The 14,001-nt window shown below is 63.1% G+C and overlaps 5 protein-coding genes across 5 annotated transcripts; all 5 read right to left on the reverse strand.

Moving 5' to 3' along the window:
• Nucleotides 1–1,579: 1,579 nt before the first annotated feature.
• On the reverse strand, nucleotides 1,580–4,903 carry LMJF_02_0250 (conserved hypothetical protein; the record flags this gene model as incomplete). Its single annotated transcript, XM_003721583.1, has 1 exon — nucleotides 1,580–4,903. The coding sequence occupies one exon, from the start codon at nucleotides 4,901–4,903 to the stop codon at nucleotides 1,580–1,582; it is 3,324 nt and encodes a 1,107-aa protein (XP_003721631.1).
• Nucleotides 4,904–5,883: 980 nt separating this feature from the next.
• Nucleotides 5,884–6,708, reverse strand: LMJF_02_0260 (small GTP binding protein rab6-like protein; the record flags this gene model as incomplete). Its single annotated transcript, XM_003721584.1, has 1 exon — nucleotides 5,884–6,708. One exon carries the CDS (start codon nucleotides 6,706–6,708, stop codon nucleotides 5,884–5,886), a length of 825 nt encoding a protein of 274 aa, XP_003721632.1.
• A 1,334-nt stretch (nucleotides 6,709–8,042) lies between these two features.
• LMJF_02_0270 (conserved hypothetical protein) lies at nucleotides 8,043–8,237 on the reverse strand (the record flags this gene model as incomplete). The annotated part of the gene is made up of 1 exon (XM_003721585.1): nucleotides 8,043–8,237. The coding sequence occupies one exon, from the start codon at nucleotides 8,235–8,237 to the stop codon at nucleotides 8,043–8,045; it is 195 nt and encodes a 64-aa protein (XP_003721633.1).
• Nucleotides 8,238–10,390: 2,153 nt separating this feature from the next.
• Nucleotides 10,391–10,900, reverse strand: LMJF_02_0280 (conserved hypothetical protein; the record flags this gene model as incomplete). Its single annotated transcript, XM_003721586.1, has 1 exon — nucleotides 10,391–10,900. The coding sequence occupies one exon, from the start codon at nucleotides 10,898–10,900 to the stop codon at nucleotides 10,391–10,393; it is 510 nt and encodes a 169-aa protein (XP_003721634.1).
• A 917-nt stretch (nucleotides 10,901–11,817) lies between these two features.
• Nucleotides 11,818–13,410, reverse strand: LMJF_02_0290 (putative protein kinase; the record flags this gene model as incomplete). Its single annotated transcript, XM_003721587.1, has 1 exon — nucleotides 11,818–13,410. One exon carries the CDS (start codon nucleotides 13,408–13,410, stop codon nucleotides 11,818–11,820), a length of 1,593 nt encoding a protein of 530 aa, XP_003721635.1.
• Nucleotides 13,411–14,001: the final 591 nt, after the last annotated feature.

Consider the following 14,001-nt stretch of genomic DNA (forward strand, 5'->3'; position numbering starts at 1 on the left):
TCGCCCTCAGTTCCACGTTGCTCGGGCCTCGGTGGTTGCCGCTGTGCGAGGTTTGAGTGGCACCAGAAAGTCTGCCATCACCTTCGCTGCTTAAAGACATCGAGGCTGGTGCAAAACCAGCGGGACCACGCCCACGCTCGTTGTGGCCACACATTGTGCTGACTGCCGTGCACAGCGCTGGGCCACCAACGACTGCAGTGCCGGCTGTTGCGACGGCGTCGAGGCCGTCACCGAACGGCGACGGCGACAGCATCCGCTTTACGCGCGTGGTCACGTGATTGTCCATGAGAGTTTCGCGCGCGCGCGCGCAACGAGCGCTCCCAACTGCGGCGGCACGAGCGCCTCTGTGAAATAGCCTCACAGAAAGCGAGGGAGAGAGAAAGAGGAAAGGCAGACGTGTGTGCGTGTGCGTGTGTGTATGTGAGTCTTCGCCGTTGCTGTTCTGGCAGTGTTGGTGATGATGACGCCCATTGCCATCGTGTTGGATGCAGAAAAGGGCAGGCGAGAGACACCGAGTTCAGTCAGCATGCGCACGGTCATATAGATAGCAAACAGTCGCAGCAGAAACGGAGAAGGGGGCGCGGCGGAGGGAGGTGCTTGTGCGGTGCACACACATCCCCGGCACACACACCTGCGTCGCTCACGTTGAGGTCCGGCAGTGAGCAACGACCAAACAACGATGCACCGTGACAAGCAAGAAGCGTCTCCCCTATCAACGCAGAACAACTCGTCAAGAAGGGCTAGTGGAGAGCACTGCCGCCAGGGCTCCGGCCAAGGCCACGGTGCTCCAGTCGCGTGCCTACTCTCCGCACAGGCTGATAGCGAGGCGCGCACACTGTTGGCTTCAGTACCCACTGACGTGTTCGTGCTCCGCATGCAAGCCGCGCAATGAAGAGACGCATGCACAGCCCACAGCACACCTACCTCTGGTGCACGACGGCCGTGTCCAGGAAACCGCGCCCCATCAACACCGTCTGGCGCCGTCCAAGCCCACCGCAACACGCCACCGCAACGCAGCGACGGCACACCAGCAGCCGGCGCATCCGTGCGCTCCTTTTCCAACCGCCAACACGAGTCGCAGCGAGCCGGTGCAAGCGGCATCACGGCCGCACGCCTCGCCAGCACAGAGCCGGCCCCCAGACACCTGCCCGCCCACACCAAGAGTCCGCCACCACCACCAACCCCCGAGAGCCTGCCACCACACACGCACGGCCCGGTGGCCCGCATCCTCAAACAGCGGGATGGGGGAGGTGCATCGGTGCATATACAAAATCGACTCCGTGAACGCGAAGTGCAAGAGTAGGTGCGGAGCACGGTGCTTGGCAGGAGGGCCGGGGCAGCGCGGAGCAGCGTGCGTCGGAAAAACGAAATCATCGGAAGCGTCGATACACCCCCGCGTGTCACGCCGAATCGGGTGCGCACAATGGGCCAGCACAGGTGCCCGACGCTGGCCAGAGAAAGTACATCGCAGCCGAGTGTGAGGTCGCTGATGCGCACCCATGCGCTCGTCGTGCGTGCGCAGAGATCAGGGTCGTCGTTCGGGCTGTCGTTGCAAGTGGAGACGACACCACTGCGTGCGTTACGGCGAGCGCAGCGCGTCACGGAGGGTTGTCAACTGCATGTCAGCGAACAGCTCCCACTCCTTCATAGTTCTACGTAAGGGATAGAGCGGCGGCGAGCTCCCCGGCGGCGTAGATGAGTGGTTCCTCGCGGCAGTGGCACCAAGCAGCGTACCCGCATCGCGGTGGGCCATCACCAAAGCCCAGAACTTGTCCTGTGTGAAGGTGCGCGCGTTACTCAGCTCGGACGGCACGCCGTCGGCCGCCTCGTCGACTGTGCATGGTCCATCATCTCTCGCGGAAGATGAGGTAGGCGCTGTCGCAGACGCGGAGCTGGACAGCTCCTCCTCGCCGGTGCCTACGGCCACCGGCTCCGTCAGCCCAAAGATGTTCCACCCTCGCGTCCAGAGCGCTTGCGTCATGTACACATCCTCGAGGTCGCTGTCCATAAACTGCAGAGAGGGATCAAGTTCGACGGCCTCGGGCACACGTGCGTGCGCAGCCGTCGCTGTTAGCCCTTGACGATGGAGGCGGCGCTCGGCGAGCTGCTCCGAGAGGCTGCGCGCTCCAGTACGCAGCTGGTGCTCCGTATCGAACTCAAAGAAGACTTCTGCAGGGCCGAACAGGAGATCGGACGACGCAACAGCCTGGAGCACGTACGGCGTCGGCTCAACGGGGGTCGAAGCCGCGTCCTTCGGTGACCGCGGCGAGTTCAGCTGCGGCTCTTCGGTGCCATCAGCGGCTTGTGAGACAAGCGACGCAGCAGTCGCCACCCCGTGAACCTTGCCCGCATTCACCGCGGACGTAAACCAGGAATTCTCTTGTCGTGGCGAGCGCAGATCGGCCGCGTGCCATTCTCGGTCGGCGCTGTCACCATCGCCCAATGTGCCTCCGCCGGCGCCCGCGAGCCATGTCGTCTCCATCGGCTCCAGGTAGCGCATGTCCGCCAAGCACACGCTCGAGCGCGGCACCACCTCCGCCTCCACGAAGCCTCTCTTTCTGCTGCACTTCGCTGCCGCCGCCGCCCCGGCGGCAGACGCCTTCGTGCCTGGGGTCGCCTTCAGCACTGTCGCTGCCGTGGTGGCGTGTACGAGGCGGTTCAGCCGCTGCCGCACGGCCTTCCTGTGCCTCTTCAGCCAGCAGTACTCGAAGGAGCGCTTCAGCAGTGCCTTGTCGGCAACCGAGTAGTACGGTGCCTCGGACGTCGCCTCCCCACAGAGTCGCTCGGCCGCAGCGCCCGAGTCGCTAGACGGCACCCACTTTATCGTCGACTCTGATTGCGGCATGCGGACGACCGGCTGCTCCTGCATCGGCGGCCGCTTCTCGGCCAGGAACAACAGCTCGTATACCTCAGAGGCTGTGAGGCTGGCAGACAGAACAGCCTGTGATGTGTTGTTCGTTGTAGGGCTCTTGCCACCGCGCAGATTCACGACGCGTTGCCCACGCGGGGATGCTGCCGCGGCAGCGGCGCCTTCAGAGCGCCTCACGGGGTCCACCTGGACAGTATTCAAGTCCGCCTGCATCAGAGTCGACAGCCCGTCGCCGAGAACGCCACGCACGGCATCGCTGGCGAACAGCAGACGCAGTGCAGAGGACGCGGTCGCTGGTGGCGGTGAATCCGGCGAAGCGGCGAGCTGGCGCACAGCTGCCAGAGTTTCTACCATTGTGGGCCACAGCCAGCTCGGCGTCACCAGCCACAGCACAAGCTCCGCTTCCGTCCGCGCCGCGATCAGCCACGACGACACGTCCGCCGGTAGCGCGGCCAAAAGACGGCTGCCCATCTTGTCAGGAGGTGGCGCGGTGGCGACGACGGCCATGTCGTCGCCCGTCGCGTCCTCGCCGTTGCGCTGCCGCGACGCCGTCGCCAGCGACAGCCGCAGGAACGGTTCTGTGTCCCACATCTTTGCGACGGAGGCCGCGAGCGCCGTCCATGCCACGCGTGGTGTTGGGCGGCTACTCAGCACCGCACGATTCCGGGCCGGGGTGCGCAGGTACAGTAGGCGAAGTTTCAGGTCCCAGTTTGGGAGAGCCAGAGAGCCAGTGCGCAGGAAGAACACGTACGATTCGCCCCGATAGAGCTGCAGCGTGGCGTAGTTCCCCACGTAGGGAAAGGCAAAATACCTCTCCAGTGCCGCCGCTGCGCCGTCGACATGTGGCAGATCCGCTTGAGCCGCGGACGCGGCGTCCAGCTGTGTCAGGGGCACCACCACGCGGCGGCGGCGCAGGTTGTCCTTCCAGCGAAATCCGTAGCTGGCGTCGTCCCAGCCGCTGGCAAAGTCGGGGGGCTCGCAGGTGATGCGGCTGTAGCGCCGCGTGTGCGGAAGACCGGCTCTGTCCTCTGCGCGAAGGGGAAAGGTCACGTTGGAAGGCTTTGAGAAATCGAGCTCCGCCGCCGAGGAGACACCGCTCACGGTGACCACATCAAGCGTCCCGACCGTCACCGCGACGCCGCGGTGGGCTTGGCGGAAAAGTGACTCCACCGTCATGGCGCAGCGCGCGGCTGTGAACCGCAACTCATGGAAGCCGTCGTCCCTTGCCTCCAGCGGCGAGCTCGAGGCGGGCTGCTGGGCCTGCGACGAAGTCTCCACGGTGGACGCTCGACGACGGATTGTGTCCACCATTGCAGCCGTGATATCAGTGAGCGTAAAAGGAACGGCAACAAAGATGCTACCCTCCTGGCCGTAGCCGCGACGTGCTGCGTGCGAGACGTCGTAGAACGTACGTGAGCGTTGGATATATTTCGCGTAGCCGTCACCGTTCATCGCCTTCTCCGTGTCCGCAGCCATGCGGTGGAGGCTGCGGCTTCCCTGCATGCTATAATAAGATGAGATGACGCGCAGTGGCGTGAGCTCCACCTCGGCCTGTGTGGGAACCAGGTACCGCTCTACGTACGTCTCCTGCTCCGCCGTGATCATCTCAGGCTCATCCAAGACCCAGTTGGCGGAGAGGTGACCACCTGCCTCACCGCCGTCGCCGTACAGCCCATGCAGCAGCTCCACCCCGGGAAGCTGCAGACCAGCGACTCTGGCTCCCGCATCTCTCTGTGAGTTGTTGCCACTGTCCGTGAGGCCTGCAGCTGCAGCGATGCCCGCCGGAAGTGTGTCGTACGTGTGATTCACCCGCACGCCACGGTGCGCGGCGTAGATGCGCAGCAGCCGGACCAGCTCTTCCAAGCTTCCCGTGTACGGATCTGCCCCTCGATCGCTGCCCGACGGCGGAGCATCGCCGTCAGCGCCGGCCCCAGGCACCAGTGACACGGTAGGGTTGCCTGGCGTTAAAGGGTGCCGCGTCGCCTTGCCGCCGACCTGCGCGTCCTCGCCTCTGCCATGCATAGTCCTCCACATGACCACCCCGGAGAGCAGGACAAGGGTGCCCAGAGAGAGGACTAGACAGAGAAGCGTGCGGTGGACTGAGCGAGCGGTGCGAGACCGCCGACTCGGCAGCAGTCTCACCGGCATTGTTCCGGTCCTGTGGATGGGGATTCTGAGGACAGGGTGCCCCGATGGCTATGTTCACTGGCTGAACGGCTCTCCGCGTCGGCGCGTGCGCGTGCCCGACTGCGCGTCAGTCGGAGGAGCGCAGCGAGGGTGTTCTGAGCGTGCGTGCGCAAGCCAGCGAGAGATAAAAATAGAAAACAACAGGAAGATCAAGGTTACACGGTACTCCGTCCAAGCCTGCGGAGTCCGCCACACACACGCAATGCACGCGGGCGCGCGAGAACGAAAGACGGATGGCGTGTGTGGGGAAGCGCAGGAGGGGAGGCTGATGCAAGCGCGAGTCCAGTTACGTGCGTGAAGTATGCGCGGCAGCAGCAGCAGTGTTGGTGTTGGTGTTGGTGATGGTGTTGGTGTTGGTGCTGGTGGTGTGCCATCACCGCCTCTGAGAAGGAAGGTTGCAAGAGAACAACATGATTGAAGGACGTCACGGCGAAACGCAGCAGCGAAGCCGAGAGAGAGGAGCGAAGGCTGTGCGAGAGCGGAGACGCACGCGCGCGCATCGACGTGCAGAGTCCCGTCACCGCCGCCATCGTGTGTTGGACACAGTGATGCAGAGGCGTGCAACGGGAGAAGGAAGAGAAGAAGGCAAGGACGGTGATGGTGGGCCGTGCATCCAATCGCCCGCTCATGCACGGCCCACGCCCGCGAGCATCGGTCATCGCCGCCGCCACCACGTCGGCTCCTTCGTGTATATATCTCGTTCTCTTCGGATCAGCGCAACCGTGTGCACGCCAGTTCGCGAGACTGGAGAGGAGGAGGGAAGGAGGGAAGGATGGAGTGGGACACACACGCACACACACACACACGCAACCACACACTAACGCACGTCAGCAGCAAGCGCCACCGCGACCGCCCTGCGCATTGGGGTTGGCACCGTCCGCCTCGCCAGCACCCCCGGTGCCGTTCGAGGCCGCCTGCATCGCGGATGGAGTGATCAAGAATGGTGACCGGACTATGCCACCAAATTGGCCAGCGCTGATGCCGGGCGCTGATGCGCCACTGCCACTCGCACCCGCTGCACCAACGCCGCCAGCAGACGACGACGTCGCCCCAGTAACACCAGCACCGCCACCCGTGGAAGCCGGTGCCGGCAGCGCGGCAGCGACCTGCCGAAACATGTGCTTGATGTTTGTGCCGTGCTTGGCGCTCACCTCCATGAAGAGTACGCTGCACTCGGACGCCTTCTTCATTGCCTCCTCGGCGCTCACCTCACGCCGCTCCGAGGCTTGATCAACCTTGTTGCCGACGAGCATGATAACGACATCAGCGCCGCTCTCTGAACGCACCTCGTCAATCCATTTAAAGGCGCTGAAGAACGTGGGGCGGGAAGTGATATCGTAAACCACAACAGTCGCGGCACTGTTGCGGATGTAGCTGGGGATCAGCGAGTGGAAGCGCTCCTGCCCCGCCGTGTCCCACAAGTGCAGCCGGACGTCGCGATCATCGTCCAGGTGAACCGTTTTAGAGAAGAAGTCGATGCCGATCGTTGGCTGGTACTGCTGGTCGAATGTGTCGTACATGAAGCGCGTGATAATGCTCGTCTTGCCAACGGATTGGTCGCCCAGAAGGACCAGCTTGTGCTTCGGCATGGATAGCGAGGAAGCCGACACGCCAGCGGCCTTGGCCGGTGCACCGGTGCCGGCTGAGTTCATGCTGCTCCCTGTATTTTGTTTTGCTTGTTTTGGTTGCTGTGATCGGGTAGATAATGTCGTGAGGTGCGCTGGCGTGCGCGCGTCGTCTCCTTCGGCCGCGCTTCGCTGTCGGTCGTTCGCCCTGCCAATGGTGAAGGGTGCACTCCGTCGCACACGAGCACACACAAGCGTCGATGCGGAGCCGTGCGCGGACCAACTTCGTCTCGTGACGGTGCAGTCCCAGCGATAAGCCGGGGTCCTACTTCCTTTGCTTCGCTGAGGGAAGTACGCGAGCGAAGGAGAAAGAGGGGGAGAGACACTCCCGTGTGCGTATGGACGTGCTCGGTGGCGTGCGTGATGGCAGGTGTTGCGCAAGCTTGCGCGCAGCGAAGTCGATTTGAAAACGAAGAGAGGTTGGGCGCATCGCAGAGGACGGTGGACGGGAGTAGAGAGGTGCGACGAGACGTCGCAGCCCGGTGCAGCTGTGTTGCTGCCATCAAGCCCACGTCTCATACGCGATGAGGCGCATCCGGTGCCTCCGATGGCGTGCTCGGGCTTGTTCCCAGTGCGCACACGCGCACGCACGCGCCTAGAAGCTCTACGTTGTTTCGTTTTATTCCGTTTGGGGAAAGGGATTTGGGGAGCTTTACGCTGATTTTTAGTGCCAAACCACATCAGCGCTCAGAAACCCGCCCTACGACACCATCGTCGGGTATTGCGTGCGCGCCATGCATGCATGCATGCATTGAGAGAGGTGGGAGGGAGAGCCCGCTACGACGGTGGCAGAGAGAGGCAACACCGAGAACCCTAAGCACCTGCGCAGCAGAATACCCACACCGCACATCACCACGTCCCCGTGTGTCTGCATGTGTGCGTTTGTGTGTGTGTGTGTGTGTGTGTGTGTGTACTTGTTGGTTTATCGCTTCTTGCCGGTTAGCTCGTTCTTAGTCCAACACCACCACCCCTCCTCCCATCAACCTGTGCGCGCTCACTGCCTCTAGGCTTCTCTTGCAGTACCAAAATGCACACACACACACACACACGTCACGGTCATCATCGCCACCGCTCTCCCTCTTCCCCACAGCAACTCACGCTCTTCCGTGCGCCTCCTTCAGAGAACACCATCTGCGCGTGTGCGAAGAAGATGATGATGAGGGAGGAGGCGCTGAAAGACAGCCAGGCTCGGTGTGCGCGCACCGACCGACCGACCAAAAACGAAAGCACAGGCAAGCACGCATGTGCACACGCAGCACAAGGCATGCCGCGCCATAGAGAGAGAGAGAGAGTTACAGACAGAGACAGAGACCGCCTACAGCCCTCTGCCTGCTGAGGCCCTCCCCCCTCTCTCGTGTGGCCTACAGTGACCTCCGCTTGCCCATGTCCTCCCGCTGCCACCGCTCCACGTTTTGGCGAAAGTCAACAACGAACTCGTCGAACTCGTGTCGCCGCGCATCCTTCTTCATCATGACGCTCTCGTACAGGTGCGTCTTGCACGCGAACACTTCGAGCACGAGTCCGAGAGAAAAACCTACGAGAAAGATGCCAAACATGCGGGCCGGGAACGGCAGTTGGGTGCGGTAAGCGCGGAAGAATCGACTCGACACTGTGCCGTCGCGCAAGAACGGGTCCCGGGTCTTTGGCGCGTTGCGGTACACGCGCTCTACGGCAGTGCGAGATGACAAGCCCGAGGCAGCAGCAGTAGCAGCAGCAGCAGGGGTTGCACCGTCGGCACCAGCGCTGCTCGCAGTCGCCGAAGCCAACCTTGAAGAGAGCCGGTGCGCGCGCGTCAGTGCTCTGCAGCCATCGCGCATCCCACTCATGGATGCTGCGAGATACAGCCACATATTAGCGTCTTAGCCACTCAGCACGCCACCTATATAGTAGGCGCTCTCGCTGCGCCTCGAATCCACAGCTCGGCTGAGGCCGATTAAGCGAGACAAGGAGAAGTGCGGGACTGCAGCCCAATCTCGCTAGCACTTGCTGTAACGTGTGTGTGTGTGTGTGTGTGTGTGTGTGTGTGTGTGTGTGTGTGGCGTGCTCGCAGGAGACGCCGTTGCCTTGAAGCTGCTTTGCTTGCGCGGAGACGTGGAGAGTTTGGCTGTGTGCCAGCGGTTTCACAGCTGGCCGGGCGTGAGTAGGAGCCTCCTCACGAGCCCAAAGGCAGGCGCGGAGAGGCAGTACAGCTTCGCGCACCGGCCAGACGCGACGCTGTACTCTGCAGAGCTACCACAGAACGTGCGCAGCTGTATGCTGGGTGGTGGGTGGTGGTGATGTCGGCGACCACCGCAGCATCAACGCTGAAGCACCGACGGCAACCGAGAGGACAGCAACCGTGGTGTAGCAACGGGCAGAAGCGATGGGCCGAACGGAAGCGGGCGTCGCGCGTGGTGAGGCAAGAACAAGGATACTGAGGGACAGAGGGGCAGGGAGGGGCAAGGAGGGGCAGGGAGGGGTGAGAGAATAAAAGGGGGAGGGGCGGACAACCAGCAGAAAGCAGAGGTTCTTTTCTCCGGCACGGCGGTAGAAGGGTAGTCCTCTCCTGGCGTCCTCGACGCCCGCCATCAAGACCGTGCGTGTTCTTCGTATGTAACCGTCTGTCTCGCAGGCAGTGGTGTGCCCCCCCCCACCACCACACACACACACACACACGCGCACGTAGGACACCGCCACACGTGGCAGCGGCGGAGCCACGGCCACACACGAAGAACACGCAGCTTAGACACCTTGGTTGGAGCTCAAGAGAAACGCGGAACGAAAGAGGCCCATTTAGTGACGAGCACACCTTATGAAAGGAAGAGGCAGAGGAAAAGAAGGTGTCCGCAACGTGCACATGAAGCTGGGTCCATCCGAGCCGCCGCCCCCTCCTCCTCCTCCTCCCTCTCACGCTCGCCCCCACTGTCGCCGCCTCAGAACTGGCGCGGCCATGCATGAACGTGTTCGGCACACGTGTGTCCACACCGTGCTCACGCAAGTGCTGCCAGCCGACTCGCGTTTCTTGACTTGCTCGGTGTTACAGCACAACACAAGACTCCGTACAGGCAGACAGAGGGAGGGGGGGGGGGCGATGTCACGCGCCCCGGAGAAGAGCGGGACGCGCGGCACTTGTGTACGTGCAGCAGCTCGTCGAGAGGGGTAAGGGGTGAAGGGCGGGGGGGGAGGCGAGCGAGAGGCCACAGCCGACACAAAAGCAGTGTCCGACACCCTTCACGCGCGCCATCACCACCCTCCTCCTTCCCTCCACCATCCCTCAGGTTGCAGTCGAGGCGCAGGCTGCACCACGGCTACGAAGGCTACCTCACCGTTCGCATCCTCCTCTTCTCCACTGCCAATGCCCGCCCTGACCCTCTCTGTGGGCACTCCTCGTCCCCTCCCGCCCTCTGTTGCCAGTCCACCCCTCGTAGAGAGAGCGAGAGAGGTTTGGGTTGGGTTGTGGTAAACCGAGAGGTAGTCGCCCCCCACCACCCCCACATACACACCACGCCCTCTGGTTCAGCTCTCGCCCACGCGCTACAGTCGCTGTGGGATGGGCGCACGCCAGGGGTGCCCTGCGAAGCCACACATCGCCCCGCCCTCCGGGTGGAGGCGCCAAGCCGTGGGAACGCTCTCACACACACACACACACGCCACGCCACGCAGGACCGCCACGGGACTGCTTGCGGTGCCGGCCTTTGTTTTCCTTCGTTGGGTGTCCTCGCACGTTCCTTTAATGGCGCTTGCCCTTCCTCCCTTTACCTTGTCTTCCAGCGTTGCCGCTACTGTGGCTGCTGGCCTGGGCGGAGGCGAGCTGCGTCTGCTGCCGGTGCGACGCCGAGCCACTAGCGCCTGCCTGCCCCGTCGCAGCAGCAGCAGCAGCAGCAGCGCCGGGACTGCGGCCCTTGTGCCCTGACGCAGCTGAGATGGAAGACATGGCGGCCGCGCTTGCCGCTTGCTGCTCTCCAGCGCTCGCAGTCGCGGTGGACGGCACAGGGCTGCCTACCGATGCCCTGGTGCACTCCGTGACGAACTCGTTCACAAGGCTCTCCACCATCTTGATATGGCCTTGATGCTCCACCCGCGTCGTCATCGTCACTCGGCCATCGGTGGCCTTGAGCACGAACGTCTTGCGGCTCTGGTAGGGGCGCAGCCGCAGCATCAGCCGTGTTCGCCTCACCCCGCCTGGCTGCTGATGCATGCTGCGGGTAGCCTGCACAAAATCCTTGAGTTCCAGGCGCATGGCGGACGTTCGGCTGCGGTGGTCGTGGTGGCGGTGGTGATCACAGCGACGCCTGAAAGGAGAGAGAGAGAGGCACGTTGAGATGGTGGCAGCAGGATAGCAAAGTCCCACGAGAACCAGATCAACTGTGTTGGTGAGTCTGTGAGCGCGCACTTGGGCGTGGGTGAGTGTGGGTGGATGGGGGTGGATATCTGGCGAGAGTGATGCACAGAGCGTACCGACAACGACGAACAGAAAGTTGTCGCAGCCGTGCACCCTGAGTGCGTCGGTGCGAGCGAGTTTGAGGGCGGGAGAAAGCACGATGGAAAACCACGTCCAACAAGAGAACCACTACAGCTGAAGGATCGGTGGATGACCACGTTGTGACTCTGAGAACATCGCCGCGCAGAAGACGCGCACATGCACACATGCGCGCGTGGGTGTTGGAGCGTGCAGCGGTGAGCGGTCGCATGGATGCAGGCGCGGAGAGGGAGAGGGAGGAGAGGAGCGGGTGGCAGGGGCAGAGCACGTTGAGGTGTTGAGTAGGTGCTCACTGCTGGCCAGCGAGCATCTGTGTATGCCTGAAAGCAAAGTAGAAGAGCCTGTGCGGGGAGAGGGAGGGCGCGCGCGGAGTCGGCACCGGCATAGACGGTGCGTGCGATGATGCGCCCTGACCCGCACGCACGGCGGCACCGCTGAAGATGCTGAGCTGTGCAGCATATGTTGGTTCGCGAGTCAATCTCACACAGAGAAAAGAAATGGAGAGACGGGGAGGCGGGAGGAGGGGGGAGCGCTATCACCACGGCAGCTGTATCGAGCGTCTACATGCGCACAGGCGCGCCGCTCTTCGATGCATCGCCTGGATCGTCTTCCGCCGCGAAAAAGCAACGGCCCCCGTGCACGCCCCCTCCTCCTCATCATCCATCCGCGCGCTTGTGCTATGCCGAATGAACACGGCTCACAATGGGGTGCACACCAGCGTGTACGGCCTGCGACACCGCCTGCCCCACCACATCACTGCCGAACAGGCTGGCGTACAGCCCGTCCGCGCTGAACCTCTGAGACGACGATGAGGGCGTTGCGCCTGTGGAGGGCACCCGTGCAGCCGGCAGCGGCTTCTTCGCCGTCAACACACTCACAGGGACATACTTGAGAGACTCTCGCACGTATTTGTGGCGCAGCACACGACGCAGGGTCGGCCGCGCCGCCGCGTCCGCCGTCAGCAGCGAGCTCACGAGTTCCTTGAACTGTCGCGAGTAGCGTGACGTGGACTCGTTTTGGAGGTCGTGGAGGGGTGTGCAGCGGCCGCGGCACACAAGCGAACGGAGCTCCGCCGCTGAGGCGGCCGTGAAGGGAAGCTGTCGCGCCATGAGTTGGTAGAAAACAACGCCAAGGGACCAAACATCAGCTGCCGCACCGTAGGCCCGCTCCTCGAACAGCTCCGGTGCCATGTAGTACGGCGACCCGCACGCCTCCTTCGCCGTATCGCCGACGCGATCGAGCTGCGTGGAGATGCCAAAGTCGCCGAGGCGGACCGTGATGCCGTCCTCCAGTAAAAAGATATTGTGCGGCTTCACGTCGCGGTGCAAGATGCCGTACTCAGTGTGAAGCGACTGCAGCGCCACCGCGACCTGAATAAAGAGCGACGCGACGCACGGCTCTGTAAGTATGTCAGGCCCGGCCGCTGTGGATGCGGTGGTGGTGGCCAAGGGGATGGATGGTGGTGAGGATGGCGCCCCGTTCGTGGTGGTGCTGTCTGGGCGGCGACCGTCCATCACCGCCGCAAGGTCCCCACCAGCGCAGTATTCCATCATGATGAACGACATCGGGTAGGTGGGCGGTCGCGTGTCGAACAGGGCATCGACGTACTGCACCAGGTTCGGGTGCCCCAGCACGGTGCGAAGTACCTTCAGCTCGTTCTGCACAGCCGGTACCTCCTCGGCTGGGTTCAGCATTGTCTGCATGTTGATATCCTTTACCACGACCGCGTGCGTTGGTTCAACGGCGCCGGAGGCCGCGTCCTTCATGGAGTACAGGGTGGCGCAGCCGTAGCTGCCTTTGCCGAGGATGCGAACGCGATGCAGCGCACCCCAGGAGCGCCCGCTGTCCCCTGTAAAGTGCAGGACGGCAGCAGAGGGCTGGTCAGCGTAAAGCACCGCCGACGTTGCCGCCGGCACGTCGCCAGCGCCTCCCGGGTGGCCCAACGCTGCCGTCGATGACGGCTTCTGCTGTTGCCGGAGAGAGCCATCCCACACCGGCGAACCCTCCGATGACCAGCCACCACACAAGCGCGGCGCCACATCAGCCGCTGGGCACACCGCAAGAAACGCCGGCGTTCCGTTCTCTGCGCCGATACCCGTGCTTCCTGACGCCACCGTTGCATGCGAAGCGCCCGCCTGAGCCATTCCAGCATCCTCCCGCAGGAAGATGGGCACGTCCTCGTCGGCGCCGGTGGAGGGCGGCGCAGCGCTGCCCGCCTGTGCGCCGGAGACGTCGTCGCCGAACGTCATCCAATCAAAACGTTCCTCCATGTCGGGGTGCGTCAGCGGAAGAAAAGACACACACACACACACACACACGCACAGCTGCTGCTGCACTCCCTTGGCTTGCGATTTTTTCTGTCGGTCTCGGCTCCGTGTGTGTCGTCTCCCTCGGAAGAGGGGTCAGCCAAGAGACGGTGCGCGCTGGCTAGGGGTCCAGCGTGTCGAAGCGTTCCAATGCTCTGCAACAGTCTGCCGGGTGCTGTAGGGCTGCGTAAGGAGGAGGCTGTCACAGCAATCTTCCTGTGTGCGCGTGTTTGTGTGGGCGTGTCAGGTGCGGTGAGAGAGGGAAAGGGGGGAGGGGGGAAGGGGGGCGGGGGTCACGTGCAGGAAGCGATGAGACGACATCAGCATTTATGGAGAGAGCGAGAGAATGGGGTCCGTCCTGCTTGATGTCCTCATGTGCAGCTCACGCCATTGGATCGGCCTCTCCTCGCCTTCCCCCGGAATTCCCGTGAGTGCGGCAGTGGCATCCTTTTTAATGGCACGAGCACAAGACTTTGCGGCGGTGAACCATGCGCGCATGGACGCCGTGCACCCTCCCCACCTCGGGCTCACGCTGAAGCTCGACGAACGCCCCCG

Source organism: Leishmania major, chromosome 2 (assembly GCF_000002725.2).
Source record: "Leishmania major strain Friedlin complete genome, chromosome 2".
Classification (NCBI taxonomy): domain Eukaryota; phylum Euglenozoa; class Kinetoplastea; order Trypanosomatida; family Trypanosomatidae; genus Leishmania; species Leishmania major.